The sequence below is a fragment of the Manis pentadactyla genome, chromosome 12, assembly GCF_030020395.1.
Source record: "Manis pentadactyla isolate mManPen7 chromosome 12, mManPen7.hap1, whole genome shotgun sequence".
Taxonomy (NCBI): domain Eukaryota; kingdom Metazoa; phylum Chordata; class Mammalia; order Pholidota; family Manidae; genus Manis; species Manis pentadactyla.
This window is the reverse complement of record NC_080030.1, coordinates 628,751-652,981: the sequence shown is the minus strand read 5'-3', so window position 1 is coordinate 652,981 and position 24,231 is coordinate 628,751. Positions and strand designations below refer to the sequence as shown.

The 24,231-nt window shown below is 57.0% G+C and overlaps 1 protein-coding gene across 2 annotated transcripts; it reads left to right on the top strand.

The window, feature by feature from the left end:
• The first annotated feature begins 28 nt into the window (after positions 1–28).
• MIER2 (MIER family member 2) lies at positions 29–22,419 on the top strand. Of its 2 annotated transcripts, XM_036889914.2 has the most exons (14): positions 29–66; positions 6,804–6,891; positions 8,024–8,166; positions 9,158–9,283; positions 9,886–10,009; positions 10,539–10,627; positions 11,010–11,079; positions 17,165–17,316; positions 17,617–17,698; positions 17,801–17,895; positions 19,550–19,674; positions 19,759–19,886; positions 20,697–21,126; positions 21,548–22,419. In XM_036889914.2, the coding sequence occupies exons 1-14, from the start codon at positions 58–60 to the stop codon at positions 21,567–21,569; spliced, it is 1,683 nt and encodes a 560-aa protein (XP_036745809.1). In that variant the 5' UTR covers positions 29–57; the 3' UTR covers positions 21,570–22,419. The 2 variants fall into 2 exon arrangements, with proteins under 2 accessions (XP_036745809.1, XP_036745810.1); XM_036889915.2 differs by lacking the exons at positions 29–66; positions 6,804–6,891; positions 8,024–8,166 and adding an exon at positions 8,738–8,949.
• The last annotated feature ends 1,812 nt before the right edge of the window (positions 22,420–24,231 follow it).

Below are 24,231 nucleotides of genomic sequence, written 5' to 3'. Positions count from 1 at the left end.
CGCGGCCTCGCATCCGGGGATCCCCGAGCGGCCGCCGCCTCCCGCGCACATACGGCCATGGCGGAGGTGAGTGAGCGGGCTGGGGGAGCAGGTCCCCCCGCCCCTGCGCGCCCGCGCCCCCGCCGCCGGACCTCGGCCCCGTCGCGGTCCCGGGCGCCGAGACCCCGCCCCGCGGCTCTGAGGCCGGGCCCGGGGCGACGCGCCCGTCGAAACCCGAGGTGCGCGGGGCTCCGTCGGCAGCCGCCCCCGGGCCCCCCCACCGGCTGCCACATCGCGGGCTGCAACGCGCATGTGCGGGCGCAGGGGGTTGGGGGCACGGAGTGGGAGGGGTGGGCGGGCGAGCATGGAGGCGCGCCCAGTTGTCGGCCCGGTTCCCGGCCCGCGCCCGGTGTTCCCTGTTCCCGGGTCTCCCGGCCCGGTGGCATGCAGCCGCTCTCCCCTGCATTGCCAACTTTGCCGAGTGCGCTCTCGGCCGAGCCACTTCGGTACCCGGGTGGGACTCAGCAGCGCGGCCCGCCCTCGAGCTCCGGGGCCTGGGCACCGCGATTCGCCCTTCCGCCGGGTCCGGGGCGGGATTCGAACTCCGACTGGGGGCCCGCCCTGCGCTGCGCAGGCAGTAAGACCAGCCTTGATCGGCGGCTTGAACTTGCTTCTTGGGGTCTCCTTTCTCTTTCCGAACAGGCCCAAAGGGGCCAGGTATATGTGGGCGGTAATAGTTGACCCGCATTTGAGGATCTGTGGGGTTTGGAGCTGTGATGCTTGATCAAACTCACCTAGGACCGCCTGGGATAAAAAGACATCAGAGTTTCCTGTCAGGTCAAAGCAGGGATGAGAAACGGACTTTTTTTTTTACTTTGGAATGTTGGGTAAGACAGTGGGACTTGTGCTCATCCTTCAGGGCCCTAGTGAGGATGAAATGAGATAATGCACCTGTTGGGAACATGCTGGTTCAGTCTGGGGATGCAGAAGTTACAGCCGACACCAAACAAGTCCACAGACCCAGCAAGTGACCCTTCGTCAAGTGGGGGGACGCTGAGCCCCAGAGGGGAGGAGGTGCCACCCAATGAAACACGGCAGGTTTGTGGGATGTTTGGCCTGGTCATGGGGGCCACATTGGTGTTCATGTCTTAGCACAACATGGGGTGGTGTTGTCTAGGGCAGAACTGGCAGGTCTTTCCCACCACCCACCTCAGGGGCAGTGACAGGCCCTGCATTTGTGCTGAAGAGGGGTGGACGTACGGGTACAGGGCCAGACCTCATTAGCTGGTTCTTAGAGAGTTCTTCCTTAGGGGGCATTTAGGGGACTGAGGTCTCATGGGGGCAGTGGCTGGCCTCCAGGGTCAGAGGCAGCAGCCAGGTCTCCCAATGGCTCAGCAGGGATGTGGTGGTCAAATGTGTGTGTTTTTGTATGTGCCTGGCCCAGGGGCAGGGGTGGCGTTCTTCCAGGGCACCAGGGGCCATTTGGGCAGCATTCTTGGCCTGGCAGGGAGCTGTGTGTTGGGGGTGTCTGGTACAGACTCCCCAGTCAGCCTTCTCTAGGACCTGCTGGGTTTGGCCACTGTCTCTGCCTGCCCAGTGCCAAGCCCCTGGAACCCTTATGGCAGCCAGTGCCCTGGGTGCCCCTGTTTACAGTTTGAGGTGGTACCCAGTTCAGTGAATTTGAGTTTGTTTGCTTGGAGAAACCCTGTGTGTGAGGTCCCGTACGTGCCTGGCTCCATGTGAGGCCCTGAGGGTCTGGCTGTGAGTGTGCCTGTGCTAAAGGGTGTAGAGTCTGGTCAGAGAGGCTGGCCAGTAAAGGATCAACAAGTGTGCAGATTCACACATGGTGAGCCATGGCCAGACCTGTTGCATCCCCCCAGAGGTTCCAGTGAGACCTGTTCCACGTGATGTCGGGCAGGTCACTGAGCACCTCAGAGCATTGGCTTCCTTATCTTTGAAATGGGAAGAGCCAAAAAGTCTCCCAAAATCTCGTACAGAGAAGCCGAATCTTACCAAATAAAGCGAGCTAACAGATGGAAGTGGGGGTTTGTAAGCCAGCAGTAGGCTGCTCCCCGCGTCGGCTGCCTGGGTTTTGGTGTCACCTCGGCAGCCATGAGCATCATGAGAGGAGATGGAGTTCTTCACTGATAGCAGATTTATCTTTGAAAAACCTAAGTACACCGTCTGCGTCTTGTGTTTGCTTGGCTGTTTGGCTGTTTGCTGTCACTAGGATAAAGTGTGTCTCCTTTCATGACCCCCGCCCAGTGGTGTGGTCCCTGAGTATCTACCCCGCCCCAACTCTGGCCCCTGTGCTCTCTGCGGAGTCCTTTATGTCCTCTGCTTCCTTGGAGGGACTTGGTTGCCACGTTGCTTCCATCACCCAGCAGGCCCCATCCTGAGGCCACCTCGGAGGTCCTCCCGGACTGCACTGTTTCCCCCCTGCCTATCTCCCCTCATCCCCTCACTACTGTGCCTGCTGTTTTCTGTGTCCCAACTAGACTGGTAGCTCATGTGGGTGGAGACGGGTGGAACCTGTTTCTGGGCTGACTGCAGCGCACCCAGGCCCAGCTGCCGTGCCCTCTCAGTAGGTGCTCGGTGGACACGATGGGGTGGAGGCCTGCCATGCTGGGGCATTCAGTGGAGACGGACCCCTGAGCTGGGTGGAGGGAGGTGCTTGGTTAACTAGTGCTGTGAAATGACTCCTTGAAAACGTTTCCCAAAACTACAGGTATTGTTACCTACCACAGCACTGATGGTCGACTGGTGGTGTTCACTCGGGGTCCCATGTGGTGCCATAGGTGCGTGGCTGGGCTGGGCCCAACCCCGGTGGGGAAAGTGTGTGGCTGTTGGTGCTGGCAGGGACACTACCTATGTCCTCTCTGTAGCTCGGGCTTCCTCCCAGCACGGCGGCTGGGTTCTAGGAGTGACTGTCTCAAAAGACTCCAGGTGGAAACCGCATTGCCTTGTAAGTCATGTGGACTTCCACCACAGCCCCAGGCCCAGCCAGATGCACAGGGAGGGGTGCAGAACCCACCTCTGGAAGGGAGGCGTGTCAGCATCACCCCAGGGGAGCGTGCAGCTGGGTTACACAGTGTGGCACCATTGCAGGCCAGGCCTGGGGCTGCCCCTTCAGGAGGGCTGCTCTGTGCTCTGCATTCTAGCTACGGGGCCCTCCTGGCATGGATGGGGTGCCACCTGCTGCTGATGAGCACTGGTTCCTCCACCAGGTCTGTGCGGCTCTCTCGGAATGTAGTTTGCCTTCTCTTCCCCACCCTGACTGTGTTTACCCAGGGCACCGTGAGCCCACTCCCCGTCCTTCCTCTTCCTCCACCTCAGCCAGCTGGAGGGCCTGGGCTCTGGAGGAGGAAGTAGGAACCCTGGGTGTCCCACCACTGAGAGGGGGCTCTGTCTGGAGGCTGGATGATGGGTCAGGGATTGGGAGGGCGTCCATGCAGTCTATTCCTTGGAGACTTTGGGTAACTGGGAGTCACCTGGAAAGGAACCTGGTGTCCTATGGCAGCAGGCAGCTGGGATCCCCCCGGGAGAGGCTGCCTCCTGATTTCTGCCGTTCCCAGCTGCTGCTCTCTTGTCCTCTCTGCCAGAGCTCCTGTGTCAAAGGGCAAGTCAGATAAGGGCCAGGTCCTCCCAGGCCCTGCCAGGGACCTCAGACCATCACACCTGAGGCTGTGCTTCAGGAGAGAGGGGCGTGGCAGAGAGCTGCTCCCTCCGGGAGAGGAGCCGTCCTGACTCTGGCCTCTCTTTTTCCCTACTCCTCTGGGCTCTTGGTGGCAAGAGACAGAAAGCCAGCCCTGAAGGTGGGAAGGGAGCCAGCTTGGGAGGCTGGTGTACTAGAGCGTCAGAGGGTGCTGGCACCATGGCCACACTTGTGAGTGGCTGTGCAGGTGGCCTGCAAGCTGATGGCAGCATGCTGTTTCCTGGAAGGAAGGTGAGGCTGCCTCTGCCAGGCCGTGGGCTCTGTGAGATGCCCCGAGGCTGCCAGGTGCTCTGTGCTCCTTGCCTGCCTCCAGTCCCTGCTTCCTGCGACTCCTTCCCCCCACGTCTCTGCGTCATCGCCTCTGCCATCATGGGGCTAAAGCTTGGGTGGTGACACTTCCAACTTAAAACTTGAGGTGCTCCCGGCAGAGGCCACCTGCGCCGCACTTCCTCCCAGGGAACATGGGGCTCTTTCCCCAGTGGGCTTCATGCTTCTCATCTCTGGTCCTTGCCAGCTTCTGCCTGCGTTACTCCAGTGCTCATGGCTGTACTGTACATTCCTGTACCATCATTTATGCTCCATGCAGAGTGGTGGGTCTGTAAAGGGGCTCTGAGTCACAGCCTGAGTTTGTGACTGGCCCGGGAGGCCTGTGGGTTGTTAAGGGCAACAGGTCATGGGGAGGAGATCCCTGGGGAGCTAGTGGGCGATCAGGCTAGTTGGTGAGGTCTATTTGTGCAGATTCGGGTGCCATCTCGTCTCCAGGAGGTGAAGCCTGACTTTGTACCTTCTGTCCTGTGGTTGTATCACCTAAGTTGCTGTGTGAACTTTGGTAAGTGATTTGACCTCTCTGAGCTTTGAGGCCCTTATTTCTCATTAAGAGGATGATTCCACAACCTTGTCAGGTCTTCTTGAGGACCCAGTGAGGAAGTCAGTGGGGAAATTCATAGCAAACTAGTTTCTAAGTTGTTAAACTTCATTAAATATTCTTATTCTTATTCTTTTCTTTTTCTTTTTTGCAAGCAGCTTTACTGGGGTAGGATTCACATACCATACAATGCATTTATTTTAATGTGCACAATTCAGTGATGGCTGGTGTATTCACAGTTGTGTGACCATCATTACTGATTTTAGAATCTTCCATCACCCCCAAAGAAGCCTTACACTCCTCAGTCACCCCCTGTCCCTACCCAGCCCCTGGTACTCCCAGGCCCACTTTCTGTCTGTGGATTCGCTTGTTGGGGATGTGTCACAGAAATGGGTCACACTCCATGTGGCCCTCTGTGTCTGGTGGTGCTCACTGAGCACTGTGGGCTTGGGGCCTGTCCACGTGGAGCGCTTGGCAGGGCCCCATTCCTTTTTTTGGCTGAATACCATCCCATTTTTTTAATTTTGGTTTGTCTGTCAGCTGATGAACACTCAGGTCCTCCCACATTTGGATATTGTGTGTAATCATACGAACACTCAACATTCAGTTTCAGTGTAGAGGTATGTTTTCTTTCCTGTTGGTATTGTAGGGGAGGTGAAGCCTGACTTTGCACTTTCTGTCCTGGGGTCTTCAGCTGGGGCCCTGCGATTTAGATGATAAAAGACAGACTAATGAGAGAAACGAGCAGCTGATGCACAGCACCCAGGAGCCCTTGGCCATGAGGGACCCAAAGGGTGGTCAGGGCTTGGGCTTCTACAGCATCTTAACGAAAGGACAGTAAATCTAGAGGAGTGACTGGCCCGGGAGGCCTGTGGGTTGTTAAGGGCAACAGGTCATGGGGAGGAGATCCCTGGGGAGCTAGTGGGAGATCAAGCCAGTTGGTAAGGTCTGTTTGTGCAGATTCGGGTGCCATCTCGTCTCCAGGGGTGAGATGGCCATACCTTCTTGGTCCGGGAAGGGGGAGACACCCTTGCAGGGGTTTATGTTCCGCTCTCAAGCTCCTGGGGGCAGAGCTCATCCTGTGTCTTCTTTCCCTAGTTGCCTTCAGCTTCATATGTTAGAGCAGTGTGTTTTGGGGTGGCGTACTCAGAACCCCTTCCACATATACCCAGGAGTGAAATGGCTGGGTCATGTGCTGACACTGTCTTAACTTTTGGAGGAGCTGCTGGACTGTCTTCCAAAGCGGGAGCTCCAGCCGACGTCTGTGCGTGGGTGTCCGCATTCTGCTGCCCTTGGTTCTGTGAGGTGCCCCTTGCGTGATCTGCCCCTGATCATAACCTTTCTGTGGTGATGAAGGGGTGTCTTACTGTGGTTTTGACTTGCTTTCCCTTCATGTTGAGTATTTTTTACTGTACTTATTGGCCATTTGTGTATCTCTTTGGGAAAATGCCTATTTAGATTCTTTGTCCATTTCTAAATTGGGTTGTTTTCCTTTTATTGAGTAGTAAGAACTTTTTTCTGTATTCTAGGTACAAGTCCCTTTCCTTTCATATAATTTGCAAATATTGTTTCCCATTCTGTGAGTTATCTTTTCAGTATCTTGATAATGTTCTTTATAGGACAGAAGTTTTTTACTTTGATGAGTCCAGTTTATCTTTTTTTCTTGTTGTGTATGCTTTTAGAGTCTTACCTAAGAAGTCATTAGCCAGTCCAAGGTAATGAAGGTTTATCCCAGTTTTCTGTGAGTTGTTTAGCTTTAGCTCATGTTCGAGGCCTTCCATCCATGCCGAGTTAAGCTGTCTGTGGTGTTGGGTGTGCAGGTGTCCCAACATTATGTGTTGACTGACGATTCTCTGTTGAATTATTTTGTCACCTTAGTCAGAATTCAGTTAGCTATGAATGTGTGGTTTTATATCTGTATTCTCAAATCTGTTCCAGGTCTAAATGTCTAGCCTTGTGTCAGTGCCACACTGTTTTGATTACTGAGCTTTGTAGTAATTTTCAAATAAGGAAGTGTTCTTCAATTTCAAGATTATTTGGGTAATCTGGGTTCCTTGAGTTTCCATGTGATTTTTGGAATCTGTCAGTTTCTGCCTGGAAGCAACTGAGATTCCTCCAGATGAGGCAACTTCCCAAGGTCACTGGGGAGCCAGGCTCTGACCTGTGCCTACTCTTAGGTGCCTTGCCCCCATGTCTGCCAGCAGGTCTGGGCCAGCTGAGCTCACTGCCTGTCTTCCTTCACAGGCCTCCTCACTGGAGAGGCGGAGTCCTGGTGTGGCCACCTGTCTCACTCACCATCTAGGGCCCGGGCAGCCCAGCGTGCAGACAGCAGGTACCTGCCCATCCCTTCCTCCTGCCCAAGGCTGCCAGGGTCTAAGTGATTGTGAGAGACAGAATCTCCACCACCTGGGAGAGCCAGAGACTGTGCACCGGCTCCCAGAGTCCAGGGCAGGGGTGTGTGGGTTTCCCCCTTCTCTAGCGGAGGCCGGGCAACCCAGGAGGAGATCAGAGCTCCTCCCTCAAGGCAGGTTTTGTCAGGACTGTGGGCTGGGTAACTTGCTGAAGGAAAACTGGGCACTTTGGTGCTGTGTGGGCACCATCCCTGGGTGGCTTCCACCCACCCTGTGCTGGCCTCTTGCCCCTCCTGTTTGGCCTCCTGCAGCTCCACCCCCTGTTGCCGCAAGCTTTGCACCCACCTTGGGGAGTCACTGCTGTCTGGTTTGGGGGCGCTGCTCCCTAGATATGTCCTTTTTTGTTTGTTTTTTGTACACTTTAACTTACTGAAGACCGGTCATGCAGAGATAGCAGAGAACACATCTTGGTTCTGTTGGGAAACCCCAAAATGTGGTATCCTCCATCACCTGCTGGGCTGTACAGTTGACACTGAGTGGCAGGAAAAGGGATTGGCACTGGGGGGCCTACGGCGTGCTGCCCATGAGCGTCCCCCCTGCCCTGTGCATTCCTGTGGAAACTCACAGAGGTGGGCGCACAGCATCACACCTGCATTTCAGGAGCCGCTCTGATCAGGCAGGGACCCAGCTCTGTCAAGTCTGTCTGCTTCTTCCCATCCTAGCTTACTGGTGCTCATCTCTTCCTAGTCCACTTGGTCTCTCCCAAACCCTTGCAGGTGTCTGGTCAGGAAGACCAAGCAATCCCCCAGGAGAACACATCTGCCAGATTCCCAGAATCTGTGTGTGCTGTTTGGTCAGGAGTCATTCTTCTGGGAATTTCCACATGTGTACTGACAGTGGTGACCACTAGCATGCATGTGTGCTTGCCTGTACACATGCACACAGTCTCACGCACATAGCGGAACATGTATGCACGCACACACGTCTATGTGCTAAGGCCTCATCCCTAGTGATAGCTGGGCCACGGTTGCTCCTCTGCCCCAGGCGTCTGCAGGCTCAGCGATGATGGGGGCGGGCTTGAGGAGCTCATGTGGGCTGGCGCCTCCTCCACAGTGGTGTCCATGGGCTCTGCGGACCACCAGTTTCACCTCGCAGAGATCCTGTCGCAGAGCTACGGTGTGCGGGAGGAGAGTGAGGAGGCCGAGGGAGGCCCAGAGAAGTCTGAGGAGGAGCTGGAGAAGGAATTCATGTCCCAGGTACCAGGCTGAGCCTGTCCCCTGTCCCCTGTGTGGGTGGAGCCCACCTGGGCAAGCTACATGGTTCTTCATCTGGCTGATTAGTGTCCGTGCTGCCCAGGCGCTGCAGTGACCAGCACTGCCTGCACGTGGCCGATAAGCACTCGGCAGCGCCTGGCTGAGGCCCCGGCCCTGGTGTGGTCCTGCCTCGGGCCCGAGGCTCCAGATGGGGCAGCTAGCTTAACACCCTCCTTGCAGACTTGTGGCCTCAGAGCCCCATTTATGCTCTTCAAAATTCTTGAGAATCTCAAGGAGCTTTGTTTATGTAGCTTATACAGTAAATCCACTATTAATGGAAATAATACATGTTTATGAAAGTGAAAAAATAACAGTTCTCTGGACCAAAAAAAAATTAGGGAAAACAGTGAAATTTGCCTAAATCTCTAAGTGTAGAAGCAGATACGAGACTCCAGCTGTTGCCTTTTAAACAGACCTTAATCTGTCCTGGTGCATTCTTTTGGTTGAACACAAATTCAGCCTCATAGATGCATTCTTGGAAAAGGGAAGCGTGTTTAACAACCTTCTCAGGTAGTTGTGGATATATTTTGTTGCTACCGCAAATTAGAGCAAGTGGTAGCTTTGTGAAAGCAGAGCAGAGTGGCGTGGATTCCACAGCCACGTCCAGCGAGCACTCTCCTGTAGCACTGCTGGTGGTGGTGTGTGCACCTCCTTCTGCCACGCTGCTGGGCGGCACCGCCAGGCCGGTGCTGGCTGCACCCTTCAGGCTCTGACTTAAGGCAAACGGTGAGCCCCTTGGGGCTCAGGTGCAGCCCTGCGTCTGTGCCACTCCTGGGTTGCAAGGGAGTCCCTGGATGAAGGACCAGGCCTGGGGCCCGACTGGGGAGAGCTGGGATGTGACCGAGCAGTCCCCGTTGGGTCGGTGACAGGGCTCAGCTGCAGGAGGGGGAACAGACCCCCAGAGCAGCCTTGCCTGACAGAGCCTTCCCCCCAGAGCAGGGACATGCCCCTTGATGAGCTGCTCGCCCTGTACGGCTATGAGCCCTCAGACCCCATCTCAGAGCGGGAGAGCGAAGGCAGCGGCCCTGCAGCCCACCTCCCGGACATGACCCTGGACAAGGTGAGGGGCTCTTCCCAGAACGGCTGGGAGGACTCGGGGACCGCAGACACGGAGTGGGGAGGGCAAGCAGAGTGCGCAGGCTGGTCCGCCCCCTCGGGGCCCCGCTCTCCTCCTCAGGCTTAGAGAGGCCCAGGGAGGGGGCGGGGGCAGAGGCACCCTGCCCACAGGCTGGAGGGAGGCTGATGGAGACTGGCCAGGAGAGCTGCAGCCGGACGGAGGTAAGCAGAGCCAGTTACCCAGGCCGGGCCTGACCGAGTCCAGGGTGGGAGTCAGGAGGGAGGGCTTGATTCCTGAAGCTGACAACCAGGTGCCCAAGTGGAGAAAGCGACGGGGCTCTGATGCCCCAGCTCTGGGTGTGGGCGGTGTCCCTTTCCAGATGCAGGGCATGGGCTCGGGGGCTGCACGCAGTTGATGCCAGCGTCCCTGGCTGGCCTGGCCTGGCCTGCGCCTGTTTTCCCCATCTGCAGAGTGGGAAGAACCACCCCACCTGAGGCTCAGGGCGCTCCCAGAGGGAGGCTCATTGCATTAGTGCCATCAGTGTCGTGTTATTTTGAGATTGTTAAAACACGCTGCAAAAATGTTCTTTACTTTCTTGTTAAAAGGAACAAATAGCGAAGGATTTGCTTTCAGGGGAAGAAGAGGAAGAGACACAGTCCTCGGCCGACGACCTCACCCCGTCTGTGACCTCCCATGAGGCCTCCGACCTTTTTCCTAGCCAGAGTGAATGTAGGTGTCCCACCCATTCCTCCACTTGGACCGGTGGGGCAGGGCTCTGGTGGCACAGACAGAGGGGCCCCCGGGCTGCTGTCAGGGAGCTCATGCACAGGTGCAACAGGTGTCTGTTACCCTGGGGGTGCCCTGGGGTTCCCATCTTCCCTACCCTGGCCTGTGAGCTGGACAAGGAGGGAATGTGTTGGATCCTGTAGCCGCAAGACCATCATGTCTGGGCGGTGTCCTAAGGTCTGCCTCTCCTCAGTTCTGCCTGCCTCCGTGGCCTGTGAGGCCCTTCAGCATGAGGTGCTGGGCTGAGGGCCTGGTGGCTTAGCAACCCCGGCAGAGGGAGGCTTCCGGCATCCCTATTCCCGCTCCTGTGGTGCGCTGCCACCTGGCCAGGGTCTCTCGAGGGGCACAGCCTGTGGGGGTCAGGTGGCTGGAGAATAGGGGACAGGCTGCAGGCAGTGGAGATCCTGGGCCCTGGGTTGGGTGGGCTGCCTGGTGTCATGGGTGTGCCTCACCTGCTCCCCTGTCCCCAAAGCCTGCCTCCTGGCTGACGCAGACAAAGAGCCTGGCTCCTCCACCTCGTCGGACACGGAGGACCCTCTTCCTGCCAACAAGTGTAAGAAGGTGCGTGGTTCTTACCCCATGGGACACTCCACACTGGCCTCTGCCCATCTGGGGAGGCTGAGTGCGCAGCTCCCGAGAGGTGGGCCGGCCACTGACTGTGGACTTGGGACCTGGCACCGTGCTGCTTCTGCTGACGTGGCCCTGGGGTCCTGTCCTGGGGGCTCTGGACCCCACTGCCTCCCCTGGAGATGGGTGAGTGGGTGCAGTCAGTCAGTCACACCCACACCCAGGCCTCTTGGGGCCACAGGACTTGGTGTCTTCGGGCAGGTCGCACAGACTGAGGCAGCCTGGGGCTGTGTGTGTGGCAGCCCGGCGCCCACGTCAGCACCGCACAGCCGGGCCTCCTGTCTGCCCTAACTCCTCCAGGCCTTTTCCTTTGCAGGAGATCATGGTTGGGCCTCAGTTCCAAGCTGACCTCAGCCACCTGCACTTGAACCGCCACAGTGAGAAGAGTAAGTGGGGCCTGGTGATGGGGGAGCGAAGACATGAAACCCCACACCCGCCAGGAAGGAACTTGCTGCTTGTCTAGCCAGAGCCAGTTCCCTGGTCCTGGGGGAACTTGGGGGCAGGACAGGCAGGTGCCCGCCCTGTGCCACCCTGAGTTTGCAGGGCACTCAGTGGGCCGAGGCCAGTGGGAGAGGGAGTGGGGAGACTGTTGACCCTGTGGCCAAGGCAGCTCAGCTGACGTCCACCCTGATGCTCAGTGGTCCCGCCACCATGGGCATTTGGCAGCCCGTGCCCTGCCTTCGGCTCCATCCACTCCATCCCTCTCCCTCTCGGCCTGGTTTCTCTCCTCCACACTTGGCCTGCAGGTCACTGCTTCACCTTGTCCAGGTCTCGTCTCTGATGTCCTCCAGAGGCTGGTGTCCCTCTGCCCTGTTCTACTGGAGTAGACAGCTGGGCTCTGTTCTTTGAAATAGGAATGGTTATCTCTGTGTATAGGGGAAGAAAATTGGATGGGAAGTCACTTGCTTGGTGACTTGGGTCATATTTTTCTTGTCCCAAAGCCTCTGTAGGGTATGGGCTGGCACTCGTGGCCCATCTGAGATGATTCAGTAGCTGGGATCAGGGTGGGATGGGACAGACAAGGGAGACAGGGACCTTCAGTAAAGAGATCAAGGCCTTGCGGGGCTGGAGGGTGGGCTGTGGGTTCGGTGGCAAAGGATGGGAGTCAGGAAAGCGTGGCCTGGCTGGGTCGGGACGGCAGCAGGGACTCTCTGGGTGTGAGGACACGCAGGACCCTGACCCAGAAGACGGCCTTGGTGCCCATGCCTTGGCTTCAGCCTGGGAGGACTCAGCCTCGGAGCCTGTCGTCCCGCTCTCTCTGTCCTCTAAGCCTGCCCCACGAAGCAGCCAGCCCTTGGTCCCTCGGGGTGGAAACTGGCCACCTGCCGCGGGACACCTGTGAGCTCAGGTCCCTGCACACGTGGTGCCGGCACGCCGTACTGGCTGATCTCTGCGGGGGATCCACGGGCTGCTTGCTTCTACTTGTGGTCATGAATGTACTCGTGTCTTCCTGTGGGCCTGCAGACTGGGTCCTGGGCAGGTGGCTGAGTCGTATGCGATGCCTGTGCTTGGGTCCATAGCAGCTGCTCAGAGGGTTCCTCCCAGCAGCGTGTGAGGTTATGGTCATGCACGCCCTCCGCAGCTCTGGAGGTGCCTTGGCAGTGGGTGGTGTGGTGTCTCACCCACCTTTCATTGGCATTTCTGTGATGAGTACTCGTATGCACACTGGCCATCAGAATGTTGCCTGTGGTGTGCCCCGCCGGAGGCTTTTCCCCAGTTCTAGAGCACTTGTGTCTCTCTCACCCGGGGGCCCTTTCTGTTCTGGGTGCTGGTTGGCCACATGCACTGCAGACGCTTTCTCCATCTTCAGTGTCTTGAAGTCCAACTTAGCTACTCGTATTTAGCCATGCGTGTGTGTGCTGGTCAAAGATTCTGCAGGCGCTGAAAATGGCCACCCTCACTCTCCCCATCACTGTGAGGCTGTGATCTCACTTGGTCTGCTTTTTGGTGTGTGGTCGGAAGCGCGTGTCCAGGTTCGTTTTGCTTCCATGCTACCTGTTGAGAGGCCCTTCTTCCCCACTGGACTGCTGGGGTGGTGCCTTTGGCAGAAGCCAAGTGTCCACGACGCAGATGTCTTGCTTGGGCTGCTGTTCCATTAACTTCTGCTCCTGGGTCATTTCCACGCATCCTAATTACTGTAGCTTTGAAGTAAGTCTGACATGATGCAAGTCTTCCAACGTCACAAGTTTCACTGCACCATCAGAGGTTTTAATTAACTCATCACATGCCTTGAGAAGTACCTACTAGGGTTTTGATTAGCGTTGCATTGAATCTTTAGATTATTTGAGGAGAGTTGATCCATTAACAGTTGGACGCTTTGGCCGCGGAATGGTCCACCTCTGTGTTGAGGTCTGTAAGTCTCCGGCCTGGCAGCTTTCTGTGTAGGGGTTCTGTGTGTGCTTGTTCTCCTGTTGGCATAACTGTAAGGGATGTAATGTAACATTTCATTTACTACCTGATTTTTGCCAGTTGAAATGGAATATTTATATTTCAGTTGATTTTGTACACATTGACTTTGCAAAATTCACTTACTAATTTTAGTATTTTGCTGATTTTTGAATTTTTTTGGTTTAAATCATTCATCGGTGAATGATAGCTTTATTTTATTCCTCATTCTTTGTAACTTTTATTGCTTTTGCTGGCCTTCCTGGACTGGGAAGACCTGGTGTTGATGCGAAGAGAGGTGGTGATGGAGGGTCTTGTCTGCAGACCTGGGGAGGGCATTCAGCATTTTCCCATGGAGTACGATGTTGCTTGTAAGATTTTTGCAGATGCTCTTTATCAGATGAGAAAGTTTCCTTCTGTTCTTAGTAGCTGACGTTTTTGCCATGAATGAATATTGAATTTTATCATATTTCTGCCCATATGGAGATGGCCTTTTTTTCCTTTTATTCTGTTAGTGTAGTATGTGCTTTTGACAGATGTTCAGTCGGGCCGTGTGTGTGTGTGCCTGCATGCACTCCTGCACGCACGTTCAGCCCGTCTCATTTGTGTATCCGGTATCTGAATTTTCATACTGGCTAAAATTCATTTGTAGCCCCAGAATTGCCTCTTGGGCTGTTTTCGTGAACACTTAGACATGAAGACATACAGAATGGCAGGAAAGTTATGTTGCAGTGTGCGCCTCCCAGCCAAGTTCGAGCGAGGAGGCGCCCTGCCTGTCCTCTTGGCCTTCACACCATAAATGTGTCTTTTCCAAAACCCGTGTTTCACATCTTCATGGTGTTTGTTGGCAGTTCTGATGTTTAACTGGCCTCATGTGTAGCTGTCTGGTGAAATAAGGACAGGGAAGCCGCAATGTGCCTTTTGGAGAAAACACGTTGAGGAGCTTTATTCAGGCGTGAGCAGAGAGGTAGAGTGCTGTGAGGGTCCTCGCAGAAGCACTCCGGTGGTGAGGCTGTGTGTTGGTCAGTGGGCGGGAGGGCTCTGACCAGAAGCTCCGGGAAGCTGCCGGTGCTTTTCCAGGAGCAGCGGTTCAGCGCTCAGCATCTGGGGTCTGTGGCGCCTTGAGAGCATGTGGCTACCACGGTAAATCCGTGCTTGACTTTGCTTGCCCATGTCATAGGGGTGCCAGCCTGTCATCTCACTGTACTTCAGGCTCTTCTCACGTCTGCTGCAATTGCCTTTTCTAAGGTTTGTATCACGCTCCTCCCGTCTCTCCTTTAGGTATTGGGAAGGGTTCTTCAGTGAAGCTGTGTGTGCCTGTGGTTTAGCTTCATTTTTGTGGACCGTTTTATATTGCAAATCCATTTTTCATAATATATATATGTCTGTTCAGAGCTTGTGTTTCTGTTTCGACAAGGTGCATTTTTGAGCAGTTGTTCACGTTCCCCTACATTGTCACCTGTATTTTCAAAAAGCCCGTAGCAGCCCCTTCTGTCCTCAGTGTCCTTGGGGAGCTGTGCTGATACCGCTTTGGAGCCCTGGTCTTGGTTAAGTCTGTGTCTTCTCCTTTCTGGTTCCCGCTTGTTCATTCTTCTCAAGGTTGTGGATTTTATTACCCATTGTGAGCATCTAACTTTCAGCTCGTTGATGTTTCTCTTTTGTCTGATCTCTGCCTGTTTGGTTTTCACTTTTATCTTTATTTCCTTCCTTCGATCTCATTTTGTTTGCATTTGTCATTCTCTGGTTTGCGTCCTGGAACCCTCTCTGTCCCATGGGCTACTTAGAAGCCTTCTGTTTAGTTCCCGACACTGGGGATTTTCCGGTTATCCTTCTGTCGCTGACTCTCAGCCAGACGCCGCCGTGTCGGAGACCCGGGGTGACAGCAGCCTGGGACCTGAGCCGACCCTCCCGAGGGCCGCTGTGTCGTCTGGTGGCCGATGCTCCGTGTGCTTGCTGCTCTCTCAGGCAGTTGCACGATTTGTCTTTTTTCTCCTATTGGAAGTGAATTCTCTGCAAATGACATATATTTGGATCTAACTTTTTATGCAGTCTGATTGTCTTTTGTCTTTTAATGGGAGTATTTAGTCTGTATTTGGAACCCTTACTTTTCACGTAGATTATGAAACAGTTGGGTGTGAGTCCACGTCCCGCTGTGTGTTCCACGAGTTCTGTATTTCCTTGTCTTCTTGCTGATTAGCCAAGTGGTTTGATTCTGTTTCCTTGTTTAGCTTGTAAGTTTTAATTTTTCTAATATCTTTTCAGTGATCCATCAGGCTACTTTAAATCAACGCATCCTAGCTCCCCGTTGAGGAACCTGAGAGCAGTTTTAACTCATCCCTGCTCTGTCCTATCCTTGTGCTGTTGCTTCCAGACGTCACATCTCACAAGATCACCGCTTTGTGGTTCGGAACAGTGGATGTTTGTTTATGTGTCCGTTTGGGACCCCTTCCTTCAGTGTGAAGAACTTCCTTTTGGGCATTTCTTGTGCCGGTCTGGTGTTGATGAGTTGATGAGTTATTTGATCTATAGTTTGCCTGAGAGTCTTAATTTCGCTTTCCTTTTTTTTTTGAGAATATTTTCATGGGTATATATGTCTAGGATTATAGGCTTTTCTTTTTTTCAGCACTTGACTGATTCCATCCCACTGTCTTTTGGTGTCTGTCATTTCAATTAAAAAGTCAGAACCTGTCTTACTGTTTCCTATGAAACCATTATTCCTTTTTCCCCTGCCTGCTTATAACCTTTTTGTTTTGTGGCATTTTGACTCTGATGTGCCTCTATGTGTATTTCTATGTATTTATCCTGGATTTCTTGGATCTCTGGTTCCGTGGCATTCACCAGTTTTGCACAATTTGTGGCCACTGTCTCCTCAATATGTTGCTGCCCCCTGCTTTGTCCGTATCCTGCTGGCTTGACCATCTTACACTTCCTAAAGTATGTTCTTATGAAGCTTCATTTCCACGTTCTTTTGTTTTATTCTTTTTTTAATTCTTTTTGTCTTCGATAATCATGTCTTTTGTTTGTCCAGGCTGCTGTCAGAGCTGCCCAGCAGGCTCCTAGGTTCACACACCGCAGCCCCAGTCCTAGGATGTGCGTGTGATCCTTCTGTACGGGTTCCGGCTCTCTGCTGGGACGTGCCTGCGTCCCGTGTGCTCTGGTCTCTCTAGCAGCTCAGTCACTCTCACGTGCAGCCATTGGCGGGCTCCTGTCCTTGCATGCTTTTCCTCTCAGGTTCACATGCTAGGCGGACAGAGTGTGAAAGTCGCAGAGGGTGTTCTTCTTCCCAGATGGGGGCCTGCTCTCCTCCGGGCTGAGCACCGCGGTCCAGGCTGGGAGCCAGTGTTGACTGTGAAGGTGGAGAGAGGTGGCCGCAGGCCCTGTGGAGCTCTTGGTCCCTGGAGAGGCCACTGGCCCTGAGGTGCTCGGCACTGGCCAGGCGTGTTGGTCTCTAGCCAGTTCCCCGACAGGGAGCTGTTGTTCTGAGTGCGGCTCTTGCATGGCGTCCCACTCGGGGAGGTTCCGCGGAGAGGGTCCTCCTCACCTCAGGGCTGCACACTCTCGGCTCCTGTGAGGCCACGGTCAGTGCGCTTATGGCCGCCGCAGGAGAGCCTGCCTAAGCGAGCCCGCTGGCGTCTGGTTCCTGTGCCACTCTCCAGTCTAGGTTCTTCACCCCTTGGGCCTCTGCTTTTCCTGGATGCGTAGCTTCAGCCTCAGGCGGGTCTCACCTGGAACCGGTCACCTACAACCCTCTCCCAGAGATCACGCCCAGAGGCTTCCCTCCCCGCAGTGCAGGCCCATTGCCACCGCCTCAAGGAGGCCGCCTCTGACCCCCTGGCTGGGTCCGTGCCCTGTGGGTCCCCTGCAGTTCACCACTCAGTGACCCTGAGCAGCCTGGCCTGGTGACCTCACAGCCTGCGCGTGGTGTGTGGGTGCCCAGATCAGGCCCTGGAGGGGTGAAAGAACCAGGACCCTGTGCTGTGGGGTGCTGAGGTGGCCTGCCCTGGCGGGTGCTTGGGGAGACAAACAGGGGAGGGAGTGCACGCCCCTCAAGGCTCCCATGACTGACCTGGCCCCATTCCTACACAGTCTATGAGAATGAAGACCAGCTGCTCTGGGACCCCAGCATCCTCCCCGAGAGGGAGGTGGAGGAGTTCCTGTACCGGGCTGTGAAGAGGAGGTGGCACGAGGTGGCCGGGCCACAGCTCCCAGACGGAGAAGCTGTGAGGGACAGTGAACAGGTGGGGCTGCCGCGGGAGCAGCGGGCTGCGGCACTATAGTGCTGAGAAGGAGGGAACACCTTGGGGGAACGGGGTGGTCAGGCCTGCAGGGGTGTGGGGAGCGGAGAGGCCGCCCTGGAACGGGGATCAGGACCTGTCATGAAGCCAAGCCAGATGGGCAGCATGGTGTGGTCCCGCGATGGCAGGGGTTCAGGTGGAATCGCTCGTCGCAGGGGCCCTGGTAGTGTGGAAGCCCCTGACCCACATCCCTGCTGTTGCTCCTGGGTGAGCAAGTGACAAGTGTGCACATGACTCCCCCAGGCGCTATACGAGCTGGTGAAATGCAATTTTAATGCAGAGGAAGCCCTGAGGAGGCTGCGTTTCAACGTGAAGGTGATCCGAGGTGAGTGCATTCCAGGCTCCCTGCCTGCCCCCTGCTTGGCCTCACCCATGCCCCTTCCCTCCCCTCTGCCTCGCCCCTGCTGAGCCCGCTGTCCCTGTGCAGATGGCCTCTGTGCCTGGGGCGAGGAGGAGTGCCGGAACTTTGAGCACGGCTTCCGAGTGCACGGGAAGAACTTCCACCTGATCCAAGCGAACAAGGTGAGCGTGTGTGCACCTCGGCTGGGAGCCGCAAGGCCAACAGGCAGGCTGCCGCAGCTGAGGACTGTGCCCCAGAGCAGCCCCTCGCTGGCTGCACCTGTTGGTGTTTGTCCTGGGTCCTGGTGCGTCTGCTGGCCAATCTTCATTTCCAAGGAGAAGGCTCCCATTTGGGTGGCACTGGCCTGAAGGTGCATTTTCACAGCGAAGCCCATCTTATCACCCCGGTGGTCTGTCGCACCCCTTCCCACGCCCTTGGATGACAGCTGTGGCCCAGTGCCTGGGGCCGGTCCACAGCACGACCCCCAGTCTGGGCCCCACCCTCAACCCCTGCCATAGGCTCGTAGGGCTTCTTGGTTCCCTCAAAACACAGCCCAGGCCCTTTGTCACTGTGGCAAAGGCTCATGACCCAAGGGCTTGCCAAGTGCCGGGCTCCCTGCCCTCCCTGGACCTGGGTCCCTCTCCCTTGGCCACGGGTCACTGCTGGTCTCTGTACATCCCATAGCGATGCCCCTGGCCGTGCTTTCTTGAGTGATGACTCACAGAGCCCTGGCCGCTCTGGCCTGCAGGCCCGAGGTACACCTGGACGCACTCCGTGGCTCTGCCGGGGAGCCTGTTCCCTGTGTCTCACGGCTCCCCCCTCCTCAGCCTTGTCGGAGAAGGTCCTGCACCCACAGGACCGCCCTCCTTGGCCCCTTCCCGCTCCTCATGGGTTTGCAGCTGGAGAGGAGCAGGGTGTCTCCTCCGGAGGGTGGTGGTGAATGTGGCACCCCTGCCACTGCTGTAGGGATGGGACTGCGCTTGGCGCCGACCCACCCTTTGAGGTCAGTGCCTTGTGGGCATGCTGCCGTGCGCACGCTGCCTTTATTTCCTCTGTGCCCTGGTCATGGCTGTGGCCTCTCTGGCTGTGTACGTTTCCTGTTTGCAGCAAAGATGACCCCGGGGAGGAAGGATGAATTGGAAGGGGTCTCATTGAAAAGGTGGGGCAGTCTCAGTGTGCCCCTGACCCCTGATGGTCCCCAGACCCTCCCTGGGAACTGGTGCAGGCCCTCTATGTGTGAACAGCTGTTGGGGGAGTCCTCCACAGGGGGAGGACGCCCCCGTCACCACAGGAGGCCTTCCCAGGTGGCGCACCCACCTCCCCCTAGGGTGCTTGGTGTGCATCAGCGTTCCCAAGTGCAGCAGTGCCTGGGGTCACGAACCCTCACGAGTCCTCAGCGGCATCCTGCAACTGCAGGCTGCTCTCCTGTGAGTGTTAGTGACTCTGCCCAGTGGGAGAGTGGCTTGCCGTGTCGTGCTGTCCTCGGCAGAGGCTCTGTTCCTGGCTCTTAGGCATCATTCCCTCCTCTCTGCTGGGCCTGAGAGGGGCAGGGATGGCCGATGCCACTGTCCTTGGGAGCTTGCAGCCTGGGGTGAAGGATGTGGGCCAGGCACATGGCCCTGGGGCAGAAAGGGCCCACACAGTGCAGCGGCATGCACTGGGGCACCACTGTGCTGCAGCCAGGACGGGCTGGGCCTGGGGACTGCAGGTTGAGGGCGGGTCAGCGCCCTGTCTGAGAGCAGTGGGTGCGGAGGCCTGTCCCACTGTCCCGCAGGCAGGGGGCTAGGCCGGTGGGCACGGGGCCCAGGGGCCGAGGTGACGTGGCACCGCCCCCAGGTGCGCACGCGGTCGGTGGGCGAGTGCGTGGAGTACTACTACCTGTGGAAGAAGTCAGAGCGCTACGAGTACTTCTCCCAGCAGACACGGCTGGGCCGGAGGAAGTGTGGCCCGCCAGGAGCCACGTACGTACAGCCGGCTCCCAGCAGGGGGCGAGGGGCTGGGGTCGTGGGGAGGCCCCTGCCATCTGAGGCGCCCTCTCCGCACAGGGACGCCGACCAGGATCTGGACAGCAGCGACCCTGATGGCCCTGGACGCCCCCGCTCCTCGCCACCTCTGCCCCCTGCCACCGACAGCTTGGGCTCTGAGCAGGACCCCATGGCACAGATGCACACAGGTGAGAGTGGGACGGGCTCCTCTGGGAGGCCCCTGCCTCATGGCACCTTGTTGGGGGCTGGTGGGCTCTGAGGAGTGGAGGTCTGGTAGCCCATGCCACTCCACCCTTACGACTAGTCACGAATGTCATGTGTACGTGGGGTCACCCCCATGACTTTTTCTAGTGGCTTGGCTTTCTATGTGGTGGGCACCGTGTGTGCCCATGGCCTGAAGTGAGAGCCTCCTCCACAGGCCCCTCCACCACATGGGAGACCAGGACCATGTCCCAGCTCCCCACCGTCCCACGCCCACTGCCACACAGGGGCGAGGCAAGGCCTGGGTTGTGACTTGAGTTTCCAAAGGTGACCACGAAGGGGAGGATGAGGACCTTTGCTCTCTGGATCTGCTGGACTCTGGGGCTCCCTGTCCCGTGGTTCCAGCTTCTTCTTGGGTCCTTGGCTTGTCCAGAGAGCGTCCATACCCACTGGTCCCAGAAGAGCCTGTCACGCGGGCATGTGCAGGAGCCCTGCAAGGTTCACATTCACCCTCACTTTGCTGTGCACACAGGCAGCTTGTATTCACCCAGGTCTGCTCTGATGTGAAAGACAGGATCACAGGCTCCTGAGGCAGAGCCTCTTCAGTGGGTGCAGTCAGTGTGACTCGTTTCTTTTGTGCCTGTGTGTAGTTCTTTATCTGCATGAAAATATTTTTGATGAGGGGCCTGCGGATTGCAGCTTGTCAGCAGAAGTGTGACTTTCAGTGGGTGACTTTTCAGGCAGCAGGATGTGGGGTCCTGCAGGGGCCTGACCTCAGCCGTGTCCTCCCTCTGCAGAGTCGCTCAGCGTGGACAGCACGGCCAGCAGTCTTGGCAAGCCTGGGGATGGTGCCGATGGCCTATCGTCCTCTGAGCCAGGGCCCTGTCCGTTCCAGCAGCTGGACACATCCTCGACTGTGCCCCTGCTCCGGCGGCCCCCAGCCCTTGCTGAGCCTGCCTTCTGCCCCCTGGCTGTGGCCTCCCCGGAGCCCAGTACCAGCCCACGACTGGCCGTGGACCTGGCCTCTCCTGGTGTCCTCCCGGAAGGGCTTCCTCTCCTCTCCAGCCAGGCAGATGTGAGCGGGGGTCCCGAGGACGCTGTGGCCCCCACCCAGGTGGCCCTGTCGGTCACCGAGTTTGGACTCATCGGCATCGGGGACGTGAACCCCTTCCTGGCTGCCCACCCAGCATGCCCGGCCCCTGGGCTGCACGCGGAGCCCCTGTCACAGTGAGTGTGGCCCTTGCCTCGGGCCCCCCATGTCCCAGCTGTCGTGCCCCCAGCCTCAGGCTGGGCAGAGGAGTGTGGGAGGGTTGGCCCCAGGCCCCAGGACAGTGAGGCCCCATGGAACAGGCTGTTCTCTGATTTCTTCTCTACTTTTAATTTGGCTTATTTTTTTGACTAGGTAATACATTCATATGGTTCAAAATCAAAAAGGTAAAAATGGGCTGGTGCCAGGTCCCCCAGCTGGGCCCCAGACACCAGCCATCCCCTGGCTCCAAGGACAGTGTTGCCCTAGGGGGCCTATCTGTGCACGAAAACACAGTGCGCTGGGGCGGCACGGCCGGGAGCCATGTGGTCGGCACACGGCACCAGGTCACGGGGCTGTGGGGCCGCACTGACCCGTGGTCTCTTGGTCTCTCCCCTGCAGCTGTAATGTGATGACCTGTTGATCCCTGGCCTCGGGTAGGCGTGTGTGGCCCGGACTGGACTTGGGGTCACTGGGACCTGCCTGTCAGTCTTCCCAACCCTCCCCCCATCGCGGGCCTTGGGTCGCACATCCTCTGCTTCAGAACTCTTCAAGGACTGGGGTGAGCGGTGGCCGGGCTGCCGCCCCCGCCGTGGGACCCGCCAGGCAGCTGGTGCCAAGGGCCTGGTGCTGGCCAGCCAGCGAGGCAAGGAAAGGTCCCGCCATCCTGGGAGGGAGACAGAGCAGGACGCCGCCCCCCACCAGCAGCCCCCGCCTGGGCAACCTCAGCTTGCTGCTCGGCTCATCTTGTGCTCCTGGCAGGGCCCCAGGCGACTCCAGGGCTCGGTGGGCGGTTGCCACTCGGTGCCAAACCCCATGGGGCACAGAGCCATATACCTCGAAGTCAGCCCGCCCCGCCCATCCCTCCACTTCAGGAAAAGCGCACTTTACGCCCGCCTGCCTCCTCCCTCTCCCCCACAAGGGTTCGAGGAGGAAGGTGACCTGCACCCCCCTTGGTACCAAGGCACTGCCGCCTGCTGCCCATTCCCCCAGCCCCCCAGGTCATATTTCTGTTGAAGCTCCCTAGCAAGGTGGCTTGGGGTCCTGGCCCCTTTCTCCCCCCACTTCCTGTTTTATTTATGTTTTGTTCACACATGGAAGTGGGGTTCCCCAGGGGGGCAGGGCAGTGCTCCCCAGCCCAGAGTGTCACCCAGAGAGGGTTTCGGCTTGAGCCTGTCTGCAGTGTTGGTTCGGCTTCCCTCGTACCACGGCCCACACTGTGAAGTGACAGCCGCCTTGATCCCCTTGCTGTTTTATTTATTAAACTTGATTTGAAGCCCTGTGGGTGCTGGAGCCACTGGGAGCTGCAGCTCATCTTGTCACCGTGGGACTGGGAATGCTCGAGGGTCTGGGCTAAGTCACAACCAAGATGGCTCGGGGTCACAGACACGTGCAGTGCTGGGGGTTCGGTTCACTGGGGCACATTTAGGCCGAACCCTGAAGGGGAGAGGCCCTGCTTGGTGAGAGCCGCTGAGAGGTGGGCCGGGGCCACGGGTGTGGTTCTGGGTCTATACCCCTGTCCCAGCCCTGGGGAAAATAGGGGCTCTTCATGAGATGGGCAGTCTTCCCAGCTCACAGGCAGGGTGGGGGGCATGGGGATTGGGGTGTGGCTGGGTGGGTCACCCCATGGTGGGGCGGGGGGGACTGGGACGGGTGCGGCAAGGTGGAGGCTGACCTGGACTGAGGGTGTGTAGGCCAAGATGTGGGTTTGGGGCCAGTTAACGCTCAGCTGTGTGGGAAGGCACAGCATCTCCCAGAACTTGGAGCTGAGTTCTTACAGTGTGGGGAGCCAGGGCATGGGGGTGGCCCAAGATTTTGAATGACTGTAGTGGGAGTGTCGAGCCAATCACATTTTCTTTCAGCCCCGCAGACATGTTGCTCTTCGTTTCCTGGTCGGCTCTGCTTCGGCGAGAGAGCTGTATTGCCCTGACCTCTGCTGGCACTGACCACTTCTCATCAGGATCTTACCTTGCTGGGGGTGGTGCTAGGTGCACATACGGCTTTTCAGGCTGGACAGCCTTAGTCCCGTGCATGTGTTTCTCTGGCTTGGTCTTCGTTTCTTCACGGAGAGTTCATTCCCACTCTCTGGCTGGAGGACATGCTGTCACTTCCCGGTTTGGGCAGCGTTAGGGGTGCGCTTCTCTGTGCTCCCGTGCGCAGCTGTCTGTGGATGCAGGTTGTCATTCCTTTGAGCAACACTCAGGAGCTGAACTGCGAGGTCGCGTTTGTGGGGGACCCCACAGGGAGTGGCTGAGCGTTTTCACCCCCAGCAGCATCCTTGCGTTTGGAGCCATTGGCTGGACCTTGAGGCCTTTGGGGGACCCTGCCGTTTTCCATCTCCTTTCAAGTCAGTGTCACCCTTGCCGGGGCTCTTTTCTCATGAGTGTTTTGGGGGGGTCACCGTCTTTCTGCCTGAGCTGCTGCTGTGGTGTGCGTCTCCACTGGCTGCAGGGTCCTAATCCTGCCTTTGTTTTTGAAGCACGTTTTCTCTGGATGCAGGATTCTTGGTTGACTCTCTTTTTACAGCATTTTTAGATGTTCCATTTACTTCTGGTTTCTATTGTTTTTTATGGGAAACTCACAATTCTTGCTGTTTGCCCAAATGTGGTGTCATCTCCTCCGACGTGTGGATGCAGCTTGATGGGTGCATGGAGCTTTTTTAGCCTGAGGGCTGATGCCTTTCATCAGTCCTGGGCCATCTTGGCGTCACTTCTTCAGAGTGGACCGCGGGCTGATGCTACATGGACTCGCTCCAGTGACCGTCCCTGAAGTCACTAATCCTCTGGCCCCGACTGAGTGTGACTCACCTGTTGTATATTCGTTTCTAGTATTTGCACTTGCTTTTTTCATTTCTCTGCTGACATTCTCCTTTGCTTTTGTCTTTTCCTCTACATTCCTTAACCTTTTTATAGTTGTTACTTTTAAGTCTTTGCCCCGTCAGCACCCAGGTCATTTCTGGACATCCTTCTGTTCACTGCTTCCTCTGGATCGCGGGTCGCAGTCTCCTGCTGGGCTTGCTGTGGATCATCGGACACCCTGCCCAGCTGTGCCTGTGACTGGGGTGCTGGGAATGCCTTCTCCTTGGC